Source organism: Scyliorhinus torazame, chromosome 2, assembly GCF_047496885.1.
Source record: "Scyliorhinus torazame isolate Kashiwa2021f chromosome 2, sScyTor2.1, whole genome shotgun sequence".
Classification (NCBI taxonomy): Eukaryota; Metazoa; Chordata; class Chondrichthyes; order Carcharhiniformes; family Scyliorhinidae; genus Scyliorhinus; species Scyliorhinus torazame.
Window position 1 is genome coordinate 250,622,206 of NC_092708.1, and position 18,928 is coordinate 250,641,133.

Below are 18,928 nucleotides of genomic sequence, written 5' to 3' on the forward strand. Positions count from 1 at the left end.
TGCCAACCAATCAGCACCTTTTTCCCCTGTAGTATAAACTGTAGTGATCGTATAAAAATTTGAAATTCTTCCATTGGTTCTGATGAGTGCAAGATGAAAAGCTTCAACAATCTGTCTTTCTTTTCGAGCAGTGTTCCTGTTCTGTATTACCAAGCAACTGTTTACCTTTGAAGTATAGTCACTGTTGTAATGTAGGAAACTCGGGAGCTATCGCTTCTCGGCCTTTTGGCCAAGATCAAGTGTAATGTAGATTGAGCCTTGGGTTCAGATCTGGTATGTCTCTCTTGTGGGGACCATGAATTGGATTCAATTTGAATTAGTTTTTTGGAGCAGGCGAGGAGCTGGATTAGGGGGTCGCCCCTGACCCACACTCTGAGCCCTGGCTTTGCAACTCAGAAAAGGTAAAAAAAAAGGAAACTCTGGAGCCAATTTGCGGAGAACAAACCCCCACAAACAGCAATATAATGAGCACCAGATAATTTGCTTTAGTGATGTTAGTCAAGGGATAAATATTGGCCAGGACTCAGGGATAATTCCCTTGTTTTTCTTCAAAAATACCACAAGATCTTTAACATTCACCTGAGAGGGGAGACATTAACGTCCTGTCCAAAAGACAGCACCTTTGACAGTGCAGTAAGTACTCCCTGTGTACTGCACTGTGGAGTGTCAGCCTGAGTTATTTGCTCACATCTCTTGAAGTCTTGACCTTCAGAAGCGAGAGTGCTATCATATCAAGGAAACCAAAGCTAAAATTCCCAACTAAATGAATCAAAAAGGAGATTCAAGCTAAGAAGTAAAGGGATGTATTTTCAGTCATGATAGACGAGTAACGTTGATCAGTGTGCCCAGCGGGTAGACAGAGAAGCTATTCTAATTTGCTCTCAGTGGAATCTTGCTGGATAAGGAATTCAGTCGGAGCAGACTAGAGTTCAGTGCAGGAAGGCCCTGGTTAATGGTACCCTGCATTGTTCGAGGGTCTGATCGTAGAGGGTCCTCCAACAAGCAGTAGAAATTAAGACCAAGATAAACTATAGAGGGACAAGAGAACTCAAGATACATTTCTTCACATTCTGCAGCTGCTGCTGATTGGATTGTTCGGCACCTTCGACCTACACGCTCTGACCTTTGCACAACCAACGTCCGGCCCAGTCGGGAACAAGTTGTAACCCAGGCTGCTAGAGGTGAGGAGATGGCAGGTTTGGAGGGCTGTGTGTGGAAATGTTTAACAAGTCATGGGTTCATGCCCCCATTCCAGAGACTTGAACAGTTAACCCAGAATGACATACCACTGAAGGAGTGCTGTCGGAAGTGCTATCTTTTGGATAAGTATTAAACCGAGACCCCACTTCTCCTTTTGAATTAATGTGAAAGTTTCCAAGGCCCCTTTCCAGGAATCAGGTGTCCAGGCCAAAAACCAGCCTTGGACCAAAGGCACTAAAAACAGATCTTTTGGTCACCTTGATGTTTGTGTGATCTTGCTGTGCACAATTTGGCTGCCACATTTCCTACATTACAACAATGAATACACTTTGAAAGAGGTTCATTCACTATAATGTGCTTTGGGGCAATCTAAGGTTAAGAATGGTGCTATATAAATGTAACACTTTCTTAGGTAAATGCACTTCACTAACTAGGTACAACTTTGAAAAGGCTCAATAAGCTGCAATGGGTGTTAGATATAAAAGAAAATGACCATTTCAAGAGTAGAAATATTTGTTTGCTACTGTTAAAGTTGAATGTGTTGGGCGGCACAGTGGAGCAGTGAGCACCGCTGTCTCATGGCGCCGAGGACCCAGATTCAATCCTGGCCCCGGGTCACTGTCCGTGTGGAGTTTGCACGTTCCCCCGTGTCTGCATGGGTCTGACCAAAAAGATGTGCAGGGTAGGTGGATTAGCCACGCTGAATTGCCCCTCAGTTGGAAAAAAATAATTGGATACTCTAAATATATAAAAAAAAGATAAAATAACATGTTGACCGGAGTTTTGATTGTACATGAGCTGATGGGAGGAGGTGTCAGTGTTCCCAGCTAATGGAGCCTTTCCTCTGTTTTGTTCTTTGATTTCTGGTGCCTATCAGGAATAATAGAGGGAGCTTGAAAATCTCGAGGTCGTTCAATCTGATATTATAACACCTCTTTAGGTTTTGACCACTGCTCCTGGTGATCAAACCCACTTTTCCCATTTGGGACTCCCAAGGGCCAGATATCTCCAAGGTGAAAACTGAAACCCAATCAACAGAGACTGAGCTAGGGGGTGCACAGCTATATTCCCCCATTCCCCTCCTGAGGGTGGTGCCAATCTGTCCTCCAACGAACTGATGAGGTGGCACAGGGCCTGTGTGTGTCATACCATCAGCTGTGACTTGACGGTAATACGCTTGCCTCTCCGATTCTGAAGGACATGGGGTCAAGCCCCGTCGAAAGATTTAAGTCCAAAGATATGCAGGTCAGGTGAATTGGCCATGATCAATACGCAGGATTACAGGGATAGGGTGAGGTAATGGGCCTAGGTAAGGTGCTCTTTCGGAGGGTCCGTGCAGACTCGATGGGTCCAATGATCTCCTTCTGCACTGTAGGAACTCTATGGATAATCCAGGTTGCCATTCCCAGTGGAGCACTAAGAGGGTGCTGCACTGTTACGGGAGCCGTCTTCCAAATGTAATGCCAAACCAAGGCCCACTCTCGATGGATGTAAGAGATCTTGCTGCGATAGTTCATGGCAAACAAGAAGGGGTTTCACGGTGTCTTGAACAATATTTACCCCTCAGCCAACATTGCCAAAAGACTTCACCATTTTCACATTGGTGTTTGCGGGAGTTTGATGTGCACACGCTGGCTGCCATGTTTCCTACAGTGCAAAATGACTACACTTCAAAAGTACGCCACTGTCTGCAAGCACTTTGGGACATCCTAAGGTCATGAAAAGTGCTTTATATAAAAGTCATTCCAAAGTTCTTTACAACTAATGAAGTGCTTCTGAGGTGTTGGCTCTGTTATAATTGCAAGTCTTCCTTTCATTATACTGAAACTGGAAATAAGCCGCACTATATTGTAAAAAAAAGCAGTTCAACAAAAAGATCTTGTTCTGTTAGAAAAGGATTATAAAATTCACGTTCAAGGAACTTGATCCTTCCAATTGACCCGTGGCTCTCTGAAAATTCCATTAACCAGGATGTCGTCACCTTTTTTCAAAAACGTATTATTTTATGGGATGTGGGCATTGCTGGCTACACCAGCATTTATAGTGCCCATCCTAATTGTTGCCACCTTGATCCACTGCAGATCAAATGACATATTCCCAAGTCAGGATAGTGAGTCGCTTGGAGGTGAACAGCTAATGATTTTCCTGTGCATCTGCTGCCCTTCTCTTTCAAGGTGGAAGAGGTTGTGCATTTGGAAGATGCTGTCAAAGGAGCCTTGGCGAGTTGCTGCCATGAATCTTGTTCATGATACACACTGCTGTCACTGTAGGTAGTGGAGGGAGTAAACAGTTAAGGTGATGGATGGGGTGCCAATCAAGTGGGCAGCTTTGTCCTGGATTATGTCCAGGACAAAGCAACCCATTTGATTGGCATGCCATCATCAGCATTGCTGGAGCTGCACTCGTCCATTGAAGTAGAGACTATTCCATCACACTCTTGATTTAAGCTTTGTGGATGGTGGACAGACTTTAGGGAGATGGATTTGGATTTAATTGGATTTGGATTTGAATCACGTGCACCAAGATACAATGAGAAGTAATGTTCTGCGTACAGTCCAGACAGATCATTCCATACATGAAAACGTAGGACGTACATAAATACACAATGTAAACACCTAGACACAGGACTCTATATCGGAGAGACCAAACGCAGGCTGGGTGATCGCTTTGCTGGGCACCTTCGGTCTGTGCACATTCAGGAATTCGCTGCTCCAATTGTGGTCCCCTCCCCCACATCTACATCTGTCACAGTTTACCCTCTGATGTTAGTTTCTCTGTTGTTTGGCCTTTCACACCTTTTGTCCTCTCTGGGGATTGCCATTAGCACTCTTTCCCCTTGGTTTCTGTGGCTATCAGCACACCGTTTTCCTGGGTTTCTGTGGCTATGACTCATCTTTCATTCTCACTCCACAGTATAAATATTTCCTACTTTCTCTGTCCTATAGCTTTGACAAAGGGTCATCTGGACTCGAAACGTTAGCTCTTTCCTCTCCCTACAGATGCTGCCAGACTTGCTGAGATTTTCCAGCATTTTCTCTTTAAGTTCAGGTATAAATATCTGTTGCAATAATATTATTAAGGAATCTTAGTTCAGAGATCCAGACTCTGTGGCTGTAAAGGTACAATTAAGATGTTGTAAAAGTGAGGTCATCATTCATTTCAACAATGTATGTGTTTATAAAGAGGAGCTTAATGGAATTTTGTTACGATTGCTCGAGATTCCCTGGAGAGTAGATAACTTGAGAGATTGTGTTTATACATGGGTTAGCCATCAGGGAATTGAAGTGGGATAAAGATGATCTAATTAATTGGAGAAGCCAGATCTGCAGCAGGCAGTTTAGTATTTGGGCAGTAAGACTTGCAGCTGGTGTCTGCAAAAGTGTCTCTCTCTCTTTCTCTCAGTCTGTCTGTCTCTCTCTCTCTCTGTCTCTCTCTCTCTCTCTCTCTGTCTCTCTCTGTCTGTCTCTGTCTCTCTCGCTCTTTCTCTCTCTCTCTGTCTCTCTCTCTCTCTGTCTCTCTCCCTGTCGCTTTCTCTCTGTCTCTCTCTCTGTCGCTTTCTCTCTGTCTCGCTCTCTGTCGCTTTCTCTCTGTCTCTCTCTGTCTCTGTGTCTCTGTCTCTCACTCTGTCTCTCACTCTGTCTCTCACTCTGTCTCTCACTCTGTCTCTCACTCTGGCTGTCACTCTGTCTCTCACTCTGTCTCTCACTCTGTCTCTCACTCTGTCTCTCTCTCTCGGTCTCTCTCTCTCTGTCCCTTGTTTCTCTCTCTCTCTCTCTCTCTCTCTCTCTGTCTCTCTCTCTCTCTGTCTCTCTCTCTCTCTGTGTCTCTCTCTCTCTTTCTCTGTCTCTGTCTCTCTCTCTGTCTCTCTCTGTCTCTCGCTCTTTGTCTCTCTCTGTCTCTCTCTCTGTCTCTCTCTCTCTCTCTGTCTCTCTCTCTCTCTCTCTGTCTCTCTCTCTCTGTCTCTCTCTCTCTGTCTCTCTCTCTCTGTCTGTCTCTCTCTCTCTGTCTGTCTCTCTCTCTCTGTCTCTCTCTCTCTCTCTGTCTGTCTGTCTCTCTCTGTCTCTCTCTCTCTGTCTCTCTCTCTCTGTCTCTCTCTCTGCCTCTGTCTCTCGTTCTCGTGCTCTCTCTCTCTCCCCTTGTGATGGGCTTTGGTTAATTGAACATCGAGAATGTATAAGTTTGAAGTTACTCTTTCCTTTTATTGTTAAGGATTGGTTAACTGGGAATTGAAAAGCTATTTTATTTGATGGTAATGTGTTTAATCCTGTGTTAAGAGTAAAGTTTGTTTTAATATAAAAGACAACTATTGGTCAGTGGATTCCCTCTGAGAGCGAAGTATCTTTTCCTCACAGTTGTACAAATTTTTAAAAAAGTGTTTGGGGTTCTTATCCAGTATCTTAATGAATGTTGGGGTCTGGCCCGGGATCTTAACAATGTGTCGAATTCCTTTTTGAAGGTTAGGATCAAAACTGGTTCGGGCACCCTTTTGGAGGTGCATTGGTTCATTTGTCTGAAATTTGTGTCCATTAGTTATCTATTTCACCTCCCACTGCCACCACGCCAGTAAAAACAGTTTCTCCTGATTTTCTCTATTGAAACCCCCGTAATTTTGAACAGCTCCATTGCATCTTCCCTTAACCTTCCCAGCTCTAAGGAGAACAATCCCAACTTCTCGGTCCTCTTGTTCAGTCTACAGGTCATTAATCCTGCTCGACTCCAACCCCAAATCAACACTGAGGTAAAAGACAACACTGGATAAACTCAGCAGGTCTGGCAACTTCTGTGGAGAGGGAGTTAACGTCTCGAGCCCGTATGACTCTTCAGAGCCTGAGTTTGAAGGGTTGCCTGGTAAATCCAAACAGGTTGTTCCTTTATGGATTAGGCAGCTGGTCACAGAGGCTGTGATGTGATAGCAGTCAAATGTAAGCACAAGGCATGCTTCGCGGATTGAAGTACATTTCCCTTCCATGTCCGCCCCCGAAGGTGCTGACCGGTCGATGGAGTTGTTTTCCAGGTCACCAGCCACTCCTTGACGCAGCGCCTAACTGTGCCCTTCTGCAATGGGTTCTTCTGTGGAGTAGGATATAATGCTATGTGTGTGCATGTATATGTGGCTATTGGGAGGGAGGACAGGACAGGATTGCATGTGCTGTGTGATGCCCTCACAGATGTTTAGCGTACCACCATTCACTCTCTGAGTTCAAAGACAAAGCAGTGCCTTTGGGAGGAATTATTTAGAATAATCTTTATTAGTGTCACAAGTCGGCTTACATTAACACTGCAATGAAGTTACTGTGAAAAGTCCTTAGTCGCCACATTCCGGCGCCTGTTGGGTACACTGAGGGAGAATTCAGAATGTCGTTGACTCTGCTATTTTCAACCTCCACACTCCAGCCATCACTGACCGCCCATTAGACGGCTCTGTTTAAAATAAATCATCAACTACTTTCAGCTTAGTTGTTGGTGGATCTCTTCTGTTTGTTGCCACAATTCCACATGTTTTTATAGTTTCATGTTGCAGATGTTCACAGGAAGTGGTGTGGCAGGTGCTGAGGGACATTTACCTGGTTTCAAGACGGCTGCATAAACCAGATGTGGGTGTGTGAGTGGACCTCCCTCTTGGAATAGAGCAAGACTGTGAGAATGAGAGGATGCCGCAAGACATGCTGCTGGAGCGGAGGGGGTCTTTCAGCAGGAGGCCAGAAACTCGCAGGGTGCTTAAGGAGCAGGTCTCCCAACTGAATTGAAGCAACGATTAATGTTTGAGGCCTCAGTGCCTCACGAAGGAGGTGGTCACTGAAATTTTATACGAGGTGCTGCAGCTACAGCTCCACCCTCCGAGCCATGTGCAGACCACCAGTGACTGTGGAGGTGAACATGGTTCTGAACTCCAATGCGCCTGTCTCTTTTCAGACTAATGCTGGAGATCCGGCAACATCTCGGACTTTGCCGTCCACCATTCTGTAGGTGAGGTCGCTGAGTCTTTCCCCATTGTGTAGGATGCATTGATGACACACAAGTTGCTTTGCAGTGCCACATATCAACTCTGCCATGTACTTGAACCGTAAAGGAATTCCACTCCTTCAGTGTCCAGCTGGGGTGCGACCAATAGACAGCACGATGGGTGCCAGTCAGAACCAGGTATCCCGGCAGTGTGGTGATATTTTCAATCAGCCACAGTGCACTGTACCAGCTGTGCTTCAATCATCACAGCAAACTAAAACAAGGAAGGCTGTCTGCTGGTGACGTGGCTCGTGACTGTGGTTTGCTGACATACAATTGGGAGCACTGCTGCGTCAAGAAATGTGATAGAGCAGGCTTTCAGCACCCTGAACAATGACTCCGCTGCCTGGGCGATTGTGGAGGAGATCCGCAGTACTCGGCTGAGCGGATCACCAGATTTGTGGTGGTCTGCTGCATAGTGCCCAACGTTGCCATCATGAGGGGGCAGCACTTGCCACTGCCCAGTGACTTTCATACAGTCTTTCGCCTGTTTATAATCTGCCACAGAAACCTGGAGGACAAAGTGATCGTGGAATAAATCCATCTTGCAATGCATCGTACCCGCACCACCAGTTAAACCATACAGCTCAGGAAGAAACAATCTGACCGATTCCTCTGGTCTTTAGGGTTCTCTGATTGAAGTGTTCTCTGATTGAAGTGTGCTCGCTCGATTATGAGGTTCCGTTTCCGACTAAAATACACTTTGAACTCTTTTGCGACAGTTTTGAAATCTGCAAGATCTCTTCCACCTCCTGTCTGAAGAGGACATGGTCGGTGGCAGGCCCTGTGGCGTAGAGGAATGAACTTTAGTGTTGTTGTTAGAGTGGTGTCCCCCACCACTATCACCATGTTTAGTGGGTTGCCTGTGGCCTAATCTATACTAGGAAGGTTGCCCTCTTCTCAGGAGTGATTCTAGTCTGACTCAAAGAGGTTACTTCAAAACTACTTTACACTATATACATGGTGTGCTACTGGGCGAGCACATCGCTCTTGGATACAGGCTGCCTCACAGCACCAGAGACCCGGATTCAATTTTGACCTTGGTTAACTTTGTGGAGTTTGTATGTTCTTCCCGTGTCTGTGTGGGTTTCCTCCAGGTGCTCCGATTTCCTCCCAGAGTCGCAAGATGTTCAGGTTAGGTGGGGTTACGAGGATAGGGTGGGGGAGTGGGCCTAGGTAGGTTGCTCTTTCAGAGGGTTAATGCATATTCGATGGGCCAAATGGCTTCCTCTGCACTGCAAGAATTCTGTGGTAAATGATCAGTGACTGAGGTTAATCATGCAGTTTATGGGATACGACATTGGAAAAGGCATTCACTGACTTTGACTGCTCATGTCAGGTCATTGGACCTCTTACGGCACTGTATCTAGGTCTTCAGAGCTTGACTCCTGACATTGACTTCAAGGGTTATCTGCTCCGATTACCTGTTGTCCATGTGGCTGGAACATTGTTGTTCCCTGGGGAAACAGGATGTCACTCCTCCTTTGCACCTTCTACTGCAAAGCCAGTGGTGTAATGTCTGCAAACGATGAAACTCACATTCACCCATGTTGTGCCATTCTTCCCTGCTTCCTCGATCAGAGTCCGCTCACAAAGAGCTGCGAGCACCTACTCCATTCCATTCACCATATAGTTTTAAGTAGTGCTAGCAAGTATTGAGTCGCCTGTTGGCGTGTTTAGCCAGTGAACACTGCCAGCCGGCTGCCGGCTGGATGAAGCAATCATTCAATAAAAATGCCACCTTGCCTGTATTCCATCGAACAGACACATGATAATTGCACATTGTGATCCCTGTGCTTATTGTTTTGGGGGGGAGGGGTCTATCCTGTTGTATTTTTATAATGATACAAAGGCACCAATCACTCATAAGGGATTGGTTAAAACTGCTGTGGGGTCATTTATTTCATTTATTAAGACTAGGCACATGAGAACAAATATACATGGGTAGAAAATTGGAAGGTGTCTTCAGCAGAGCCGTCCGTGTTGTGTTCTGCTTAAAAGCAAAAGTGAAACTATGACTGGATTGCATGACACACTCCCTTTCTAATGATGTCATGCTGCTACCCCTTAAAGCTATATTACAACATTTCCAATTTAGACTGTAAGGGGTCCTTCCTGTTGATTCCTTAGTTCCTATTTCTTTTATTTTGTCTTTATTGATTTTGGTCCATGTATTATTAATGGAGCTGCGCCTTTTAAGTTGAGCAGAAGAAGTAAGGAAAAGTGTCATAATAGTACACTGTTGTCAAGTTTTATATTTTGGGCTGAAGAAGCCAGACTTTATGGCACCCAGCAGATTGGAGGGATTAAGTTGGCTGGTGGCCAATGGATTGGCCAGCGACCGTATCCTGCCTGGCAAGAGACAGCGATTGGGAGTGCCGCGGTGGTGCAGTGGTTATCACTGCTGCCTCACGATGCTGAGGACCTGGGTTCGGTCCCGGGTCAATGTCTCTGTGGAGCTTGCACATTCTCCCCGTGTCTATGTGGGTCTCATCATCACAACCCAAAGATGTGCGAGGTAGGTTGATTGGCCACACTAAATTGCCCCTTAATTGGAAAAAGTATTTTTTTAAAACCGACAGCGATCAGGTGCTGTCGGGTAAGGATTTTCGGTGAGAACCCGGCAGAAGCCACTGGACCCTCGAGGTGGAAGCAGCTCTCTCTCCCTGCTCTGCTGCCCACTGTCTGCTACTGTCTGAAGGCTGGAGCCTCCAGACTCTGAAAGAAGACTACCTCTCTCTTTCTCTCTCTCTGTGAGTCGACAGTGAAAACCATTGCAAGTTGAAAGAAGAGATAACATCCATCTGAAAACCTCGACTGACAAAAGAATCTAACTGGAAGATATCCAACTGAAACCAAAACTCCTGTCCTTTTACGTTCTTCATTATTTTACACCCCTCTTTCCCCCCTGTTTGTTTGTCTGTGTGTAGAGGGTGAGGCCATTTAAAAGGAAGGTGCCTCGAGATTAGGGGCGCGATTTACCGGCCTCGTCGTGCCCAACTCGGGATGCCATGAGGCCGTTAAATCTCGCGAGGGGCCTTTTGTGAGATTTACGATGCTCGTTACGCTTCGAGACCTTGCGAGGTGTCACAATATGGATCCTGCCCTCAATGTGTAGGATCCAGATTTGCACATTCAAGTGAGCAGTTAGGCTCACTTTAATATGTCCACGCTAGAGTGCAGGAAATGAGTCCAAGTGCAGCCTCGACGGGGCGTTCCTCGCTGAGGCTCAAAAAAGCAGAGTCCTGTTTAATAGCGGGTCCATCTCGGCGCTTCAGGTGCCAGGAAACACCCCGCGAAACGCGCTCAAGATGGTAGCTAACACGCCTAAAACAGGGCTCTGATTTCCATTAAACCACGCCCAAGATAGTAGTTAACCAGTTGTATTTGTTGCCTGTTTAATTATAGTCACTTTAAAAAAAAATTATTTTATTCCAAACATGCACAATATCAAAATACACAGTCCAGCAAAACATAGTTAATCCCAGAACATGTGAGCGTAATTCGCCAGCCCCCACCCACACTCCTCACAGCCATTCATCACTCCCTGGAAGAATCCACTCATCCTCGCTCGAGTCATGTGTACCCTATGCACCACCTTGAACTGAATCAAGCTCATCCTCGCGCAGGAGGAGGTTGACTTTACCTGCCTCATCGCCTCACACCTATTTCCCTCCCCATCTCCTCCTCCCACTTACACTTTATCCTCGCCATCTGTGCCTTGTCCTGTTCGCCCAACCACCCGTATATGTCCCCAGTCCTACCCTCCCCATAATCATCAGGGAGCAACAGTTGCTCCAATGACATGTACTCTGGTAACCGGGGAAATGTCTGCCACTTCTTTCGCGCAAAGTCCCGCACCTGCATATACCTAAACTTGCTACCCCACGCCACCTCACGCCTCACCCACAGCTCAAAAACATCTTCTCCGAGAACATATCCCTGACCGGCTCCAGTCCCGCCTTCCACCACTACAGTGGCGTCAGCACCAACATTTTATCCAACTTAAAATGTCTCCTCAACTGGTTCCATATCCTGGTAATCGACAGCACTACCGGACTTCCCATATACTTCCCCGGGGCTAACAATGGGGCCATCACTAGGGTCCTCAAACTAGAACCCCTGGAGTCTGAGCCTGAAGTGCGAGCTCAAGAAGGAGCGTTGGAACCCACAGCCTCTTGTGGGGAAAAGAGAGAGGGGTAGAGGGAGGAAGCAGGCCAGCAGCAAGAAGCTGGAAAGAAAGTTCGAGACTGCCTGAGCCACAGTATTAAGGGGTCAAAGCCACGAATAGGGCAGGTTTAAGCCTCTTGAGGGTGGCTGGAGTACTGAAAGAAGCAGACGCCGGCTGTCTGGGCACCACCCTTGTGCTCGAGAGTCCACAAGGAGGAGAAGATCTCATTTGTGTCTGGGAGACGCATTGGAGAGAATCCAGAAGAGGTTTACAAGAATGGTTCCAGGGATGCAAACCTCAGTTATGAGGATGGATTGGATTGGTTGGGACTGTTCTCCTGGGAGAGAAGAAGATTTAAGAGGAGGTTTGATCGAGATGTTCAAAATCATGAGGGGACTGGACAGAGTCGAAAGGGAGAAACTGTTCTCTGTTGCAAAAGAATCAAGAATGAGAGAGCACAGATCTAAAGTGATTGGCAAAAATGTGAGGAAAAATCGTTTTCACACAGTGAGTGGTTGGGGTCTGGAATTCACTGCCTGGAAGTGTGATGGAGGCAGATTCAATTGAAGCATTCAAGAGGGAATTAGATGCAATGTGCAGGGGTACGGGGAAAAGGCAGGGGAATGGCACTAGGTCATGATGCGCGATTGGTGATCCGATGCAGACACAATGTGCTGAATGGTCTCCTTCCGTGCTGTAAAATTCTGATGTGGAGATGCCGGCGTTGGACTGGGGTGAGCACAGTAAGAAGTCTTACCACACCAGGTTAAAGTCCAACCGGTTTGTTTCAAATCACTAGCTTTCGGAGCACTGCTCCTTCCTCAGGTGAAATTCTGGGACAAGGCAATCTGGATCACAAGGAATTAACAGTCAAAGCTCCGCCAGCTGAACTCAGCTGTTCAGAAGTTAAACTCTTGACTGTTTCCTGCTGGAGCCGGAGATCCGGCTGTGAATGTCCATCGTAAATAGACTTTTTCTCTTGCGATTATGTTCTGATGCCAGTGGAATAAAAAATGGCTGTTTTATAGCTGCCTTCCCGTTTATGTGCTGTAATCTCACATTACATGTGCAGATTCTTTACTCCTTCCTCCCTCCTACCTTGTTCCAACTTGCAGACCTCTGGTCCCCCCCCCCCCCCCCCCCCCCGCAACCCGCATCGCAAGTGTATGCTCCTCCTTGTTCCCTCCCCTGGTGCCTATATGTCCCTATCCCCAGGGCCAATTTGTACTCTTGACTTGATGTTGAGTACTGTTTGACTGCGATAATAGTCTGATGCTGCTCTGATGGTTTCCTGATACTGTAATTAAAGACTGCAGCCACGCTCTTTGATTCAGAGCCAGGGAGGCTGTCTCTTTAAACTATCGCACTTCTCGAGTTTCAGTCTGAATCGCAAGCACCCCAACTCCCCTCTCACTTTTGCTGGAGCATTGTTTAAAGCAGCAAGAGGAGGATTGTGCTTCCTTGAGCTTAGGTGGTTGAGGCGTTTAAAATGATAAAGGAATTTGACACTGTGGGTGCAAAAGAAACATGATAGATGAAACCAGTGGGACCTGATCTTAAAACTAAAGCTGGGCTGTTCAAGAGCGAAGTGTGGGAAACATTTTCTTCAACACCAAGAGTGATGAAAGTCTTAAACTCTTCTTCTAACATCCTGCGGTTTCCTGGTGTTCAGTTTGAGTGCCAAAAAGTGGGGCTGTTTAGCACAGGGCTAAATCGCTGGCTTTGAAAGCAGACCAAGGCAGGCCAGCAGCACGGTTCAATTCCCGTAACAGCTTCCCCGAACAGGCGCCGGAATGTGGTGACTCGGGGCTTTTCACAGTAACTTCATTGAAGCCTACTTGTGACAATAAGCGATTTTCATTTCATTTTCATTTAATTTCAACTGGGATTGAGAGACTTTTATGGAGTGAGAATAGCAAAATGGTTTTGGAGCAAAACTGGTAGAGTTAAAAATTTTTTACAGTACCCAATTAATTTTTTCCAATTAAGGATCAATTTAGCGTGGCCAATCCACCTAGCCTGCACATCTTTGGGCTGTGAGGGCGAACCCACGCAAACACGGGGAGAATGTGCAAACTCCACACAGACAGTGACCCAGAGCAGGGATCGAATGTGGGACTTCGGCACCGTGAGGCAGCAGGGCTAACCCAGTGCACCACCGTGCTGCCCAAAACTGATAGAGTTGAGGTACACGTCAATTGTGATCCATTTGAATGGTCAAGCAGCCCTGGGGGGTGCAAAGGCCTCCTCTTGGTCCGATGGCACGGAGCCCAACAGGTGTGCCCCCACCCCCCATTTGGTAGCGTGCAGCTGTGGTTCCACACCCTGCGACTATGTGTGGGCATTGCTACCACACACAGCTTAATGCTGCGACTCACCAGCTGTGCTTCAGCCAGTGTCTGAACACCCATCGACAGGGGTTGACTGACTGGTGAGTGCTCAGGGGCTGGAACCTTGACTGCTCATGTTCTCTTCCTGAGGCCTTTGGAGGAAACTGCTATTCTGTATCATCAACAGTGAAAATGTGCTACTGATGATCTCTACCTCTCCCCTTTCAAGGAGTCTTGTGTCTCTCTAGCGAAGTGTAGCTTTTATAGATAACCCAAACTACAAACCAGCTAACGTACAGGTAATGAGCTGGTGAATAAATCACATGACTGCTCCCTTGACACTAAACAACAGCCATTTTTACAGCATTTTAAAGTAAGAAGTGACCAAAAGTGTTTCACAGCAAAGTAATTGGACAAATATTGATGCCAAGACAAAGAGGCGAAGGTGAAAAGTTGGTCAAGAAGTAGGTTGTGAAGAAAGACTTGCATTTATATCCACAACCTCAATGTCCCAAAACATTTCACAACCCATGAAGCATTTTTGAAATCGCTGTTATAATGTTCGGAACCTGGCAACCAATGTGAACACAGCAAGATCACGCAAGTTGCAATGTGATAATAACCTGATTATCTTTTTTTTTTGTTATTTTGGTGATTGCGGGATAAATATTGACCAGGGCATTTGGGGATAACTCTCCTGCTCCTTGCTTGAAATAGTGTCACGGGATTGTTTACTGAGAGGGCAGATAGGCCTTGATTTAATAGCTCAACCAAAAGACTGCATCTCCGACAGTGCAGCACCTCCCTTAGTACTGAACTTGGGGTGTCAACCTGGATCTTTGTGCTGTGGCCTGGAGTGGGACTTGGACCCTCCAGCTTCTGACTCTTGAGGTGAGTGTGTTACCAACTGAGCCATGGCTGACATCCCCAAGTGAGAGCCCGAGTCTTTGGAGAAAGTTTGGGGTGGGCTATGAACATTCAGTCTGTGAATACTGCCTTTGGGCATTTCAGGTGTGCTTTAATGGTTCCTTCAAAGTGACAAATTGATCAAACTGTCTTGAGGCCTTGTGTGGCTGTTGTTTGGGTGTCAGCTGAACAGATGTGCCATTTGTTATATGTTATAAATATTAGCAAGTATGCCCTCATCCCCTGATCGCTTGGCCACACCATCCAGCATCTAGCTGACTGATCTGATTGAAAGATTTAAGATTCAAGATTCAATACTTCCTGCAGTAAAGACCTGGCTGATCTTAGGGTGCAAATCGCCTAGGAAACGTGGTGCCATTCCTACCAGGTGGGTCAGCGCAATGTCAATCGCAATCCACTCCCACTCTGTCATTTTTTTGGAGGGGTCCGGGTGGCACGGTTAGCACTGCAGCCTCACGGCGCTGGGGACCCAGGTTCAGCCCCGGCCTCAGGTCTCTGTCAGTGTGGAGTTTGCACATTCTCCCCGTGTCGGCATGATTTCACCCCACCAGCCAAAGATGTGCAGGGTAGGTAGATTGATGACGCTAAATTGTCCCTTAATTGGAAAGAAAATTGGGTACTCAAACTTTATTTTTTTTAAATTGCATATTTTGCACCAGCATTGAAAGGTGTGTGGCCTAAACATGCTGGTAGGCCTGTCACCCCTGTGAACAGGGCACCCTTTTTAAAGGGCATCCCAATCTCAAAATTAAGTGACAGGCCCCCTACGCCCACCACCCCCATAGACATCGCAACCCCCAACAGATAAGTGGGACACCCCCAACCCTTTACCTCAGAAGGGCATCTCCCACACACCCAATCCCAACTAAATGTTTGGGCAACCTCCCACACCATGCAGGCATTAGGGTGACCCGATCCCCCTCCATCCCATCCTTGGTGGCCTCATTCCACCACCTGCCCCCCCCCCCCCCCCCCACCCCGCAACCCACCACATCTCACCAGTGAGCGACACTCTGCTACGGGGCTGCCAAAGGCTGCCCCTTCAGGTGCTGCCCATTGACAATGCCAACTTAACATTGCCAGGGGGCACTACCAAAGCAATGTCCAGCCATTTCTCTGAACACCCAGGGGCGACAAAGGCCTCCGAGTCCCCTGGCGTGGTCATTGCATCTATCCAGAGAATTCAATAGTGGCTGTGGGAAGGTCCTCGTTGAAGAGCCCTTGCACTGAATTGTACCAGCTGCTTCTATGGCTGAAGACAACCTCCAGTACAGGCATGCTGTTCAGTCATAGGAGGTGAAAAAATATAACCATGAAAAGAATGGAGTCAGACAGAGCACTTGCTCTTTCTAGGAAGTACTTCAAAGTAGATGAAAACCCATTATGAAAAAAATGCGGTCAGAAATTGCTCCAAAGAGGAAGCACTTCATTGTTAATGGACCATGAGGTACTATGAAAATAATCAAAGCTAATCCCTCCTTTGAAATAGCCTAAAACTGTCAATCAAGAATTTTGTAAATGTTAATGAAATTGATTATAAACAATGTAGTTCAAAGCTTTTTGATGTCTCATGAAGCCCAGAAACTTCAAAAGGTTAATGGGGCGTAGAATGGAATGTGAAAAAATCCCTTCAAAGTTTTTCAGGGCAACAGAGAGAAGACTTTCAACTTCAACCTGACAGCTGGGAAAGAGTTCAAAGCTTTTCAAAACAATGGAGAGAAGTCTAGCCACGAGTCCCATCCTGGGGGCAACCCACTGACCTGAACTCCTCCAGCCCAGCCGGAATCACTCCAAACCCTGGCAGTGGCTGCTTTGCCCATGGGCATCCTGGAGGCAAGTGTACAGATGGTACTCACCTCTTTGCTCCCCCTCGGAGTCGATTGTTCCTGCTCCCCGGTTTTAAGAACCAGTAGTGATTTGTACCCGGGTTCTGATCATGCCAGCCGGAGCGTGCCGAGAGCATCAGAAACGTTTTAATAACGGCCGCAAATCCTGTTTTAAGCCTCTTGCCAAATTCACCGGCCCAGCAGGGTTGGCGAAAGGGTCAGGAAAATCACCCTCAAAGTCTCAGTGCCTCCCTGAGGTCAAGCGCAAGCGGCTGGGGCTTTCCGTTGGCGGTGTGTTGGCTAGCCAATGGGCGAAGATGGGCTATAGCCCCCCTTTGCAGTTCAATGACCAGCAGAGATTCATTTTTTGCACTGAGTGCTGAATTTGGTGCTTTTTGAGTGCTATAGTAAGAGTTTGGTGACCGAGGGAGTATAAGGCTTCATTTTTACCTAAAGTTTAGTCTTTCTTTTATTTAGTTAATTAACTTAAAAGTTGCTGTTTGGTTTAGAAGAAGGTGAATTTTCAATAAGCTTTAAACAGGCTTCTACTTGTAGGCACTTGCAGCTGGAGCTTGTTAATTAGTTAATTGGATTAGGCCAGTTTTCAGAGGCTAGATTCACAGTATAAAAGTGATCCACCTACAGTGCAGACTTTGTTTGCACTGAGTGCTGAATTTGGTGCTTTTTGAGTGCTATAGTAAGAGTTTGGTGACCGAGGGAGTGTTGAATTTGGTGCTTTTTGAGTGCTATAGTAAGAGTTTGGTGACTGAGGGAGTGTTGAATTTGGTGCTTTTTGAGTGCTATAGTAAGAGTTTGGTGACTGAGGGAGTTAGGTGAGGAGGGAGTAAGGTGCTCCTTTCATTTTGTTTCCGACATTTCCGCAAAGAGTGCGAAGAGAGCCAGGAGTTTACAGAAAGTGTAGCTGACTGGGAGCAGAGTCGGAGGGCGGAGATCTAGTTAGTCCACAGGACAGCTATATTCTGTCAGGTAAGAAGGGATGGAGGCTAGGCCAGTTGCATGCTCCTCCTGTAGGATGTGGGTGGTGAGGGATACCACCGGTGTCCCCGCTGACTATACCTGCGGGACGTGCACCCAACTTCAGCTCCTCAAAGACCGTGTTAGGGAACTGGAGCTGAAGCTGGATGAACTTCGGATCATCCGGGAGGCAGAGGGGGTGATTGAGAAGAGTTACAAGGAGGTAACCACACCCAAGGTACAGGACAAGAATAGCTGCGTTACAGTCAGGGGGAGAAAAACAAACAGGCAGACAGTGCAGGGATCCCTCGTGGCCGTTCCCCTTCAAAACAAGTATACCGTTTTGGATGCTGTTGGGGGGGATGACCTACCGGGGGAAGGCCCTAGCGGCCAGGTCTCTGGCACTGAGTCTGGCTCTGGGGCTCAGAAGGGAAGGGGGGAGAATAGAAAAGCAACAGTTGTAGGAGATTCAATGGTATGGGGAATAGATAGGAGATTCTGTGGTCGCAAGCGAGACTCCCGGAAGGTATGTTGCCTCCCGGGTGCCAGGGCCAGGGATGTCTTGGATCGTGTCTTCAGGATCCTTAAGGGGGAGGGGGAGCAGCCAGAAGTTGTGGTGCACATTGGTAGCAACGACATAGGTAGGAAAAGGGGTGTGGAGGTAATAAACAAGTTTAGGGAGTTAGGCTGGAAGTTAAAAGCCAGGACAGACAGAGTTGTCATCTCTGGTTTGTTGCCGGTGCCACGTGATAGCGAGGCTAGGAATAGGGAGAGAGTGCAGTTGAACACGTGGCTGCAGGAATGGTGTAGGAGGGAGGGCTTCAGGTATTTGGATAATTGGAGCGCATTCTGGGGAAGGTGGGACCTGTACAAGCAGGACGGGTTGCATCTGAACCAGAGGGGCACCAATATCCTGGGAGGGAGGTTTTCTAGTACTCTTCGGGAGGGTTTAAACTAATTTGGCAGGGGAATGGGAACCGGATTTGTAGTCCAGCAACTAAGGTAGCCGATATTCAGGACGCCAAAGCATGTAGTGAGGCAGTGGGGAAGGGAACACTGACAAAGGAGAGTACTTGCAGGCACGGAGATGGGTTGAAGTGTGTATACTTCAACGCAAGAAGCATCAGGAATAAGGTGGGTGAACTTAAGGCATGGATCGGTACTTGGGACTATGATGTGGTGGCCATCACGGAAACTTGGATAGAAGAGGGGCAGAAATGGTTGTTGGAGGTCCCTGGTTATAGATGTTTCAATAAGATTAGGGAGGGTGGTAAAAGAGGTGGGGGGGTGGCATTATTAATTAGAGATAGTATAACAGCTGCAGAAAGGCAGTTTGAGGAGTATCACCCGATTGAGGTAGTATGGGTTGAAGTCAGAAATAGGAAAGGAGCAGTCACCTTGTTAGGAGTTTTCTATAGGCCCCCCAATAGTAGCAGAGATGTGGAGGAACAGATTGGGAAACAGATTTTGGAAAGGTGCAGAAGTCATAGGGTAGT

General features: G+C 47.0%; 1 protein-coding gene across 1 annotated transcript in view; it reads left to right on the forward strand.

The window, feature by feature from the left end:
- Window positions 1–18,928, forward strand: part of LOC140397237 (pleckstrin homology domain-containing family G member 3-like) — a 322,242-nt gene that overhangs the window by 143,189 nt on the left and 160,125 nt on the right. Inside the window, exon 3 of the mRNA XM_072486140.1 lies at window positions 1,077–1,181. Coding sequence (XP_072342241.1) covers window positions 1,077–1,181 — 105 coding nt within the window. The remainder of the gene's footprint in view (window positions 1–1,076; window positions 1,182–18,928) is intronic.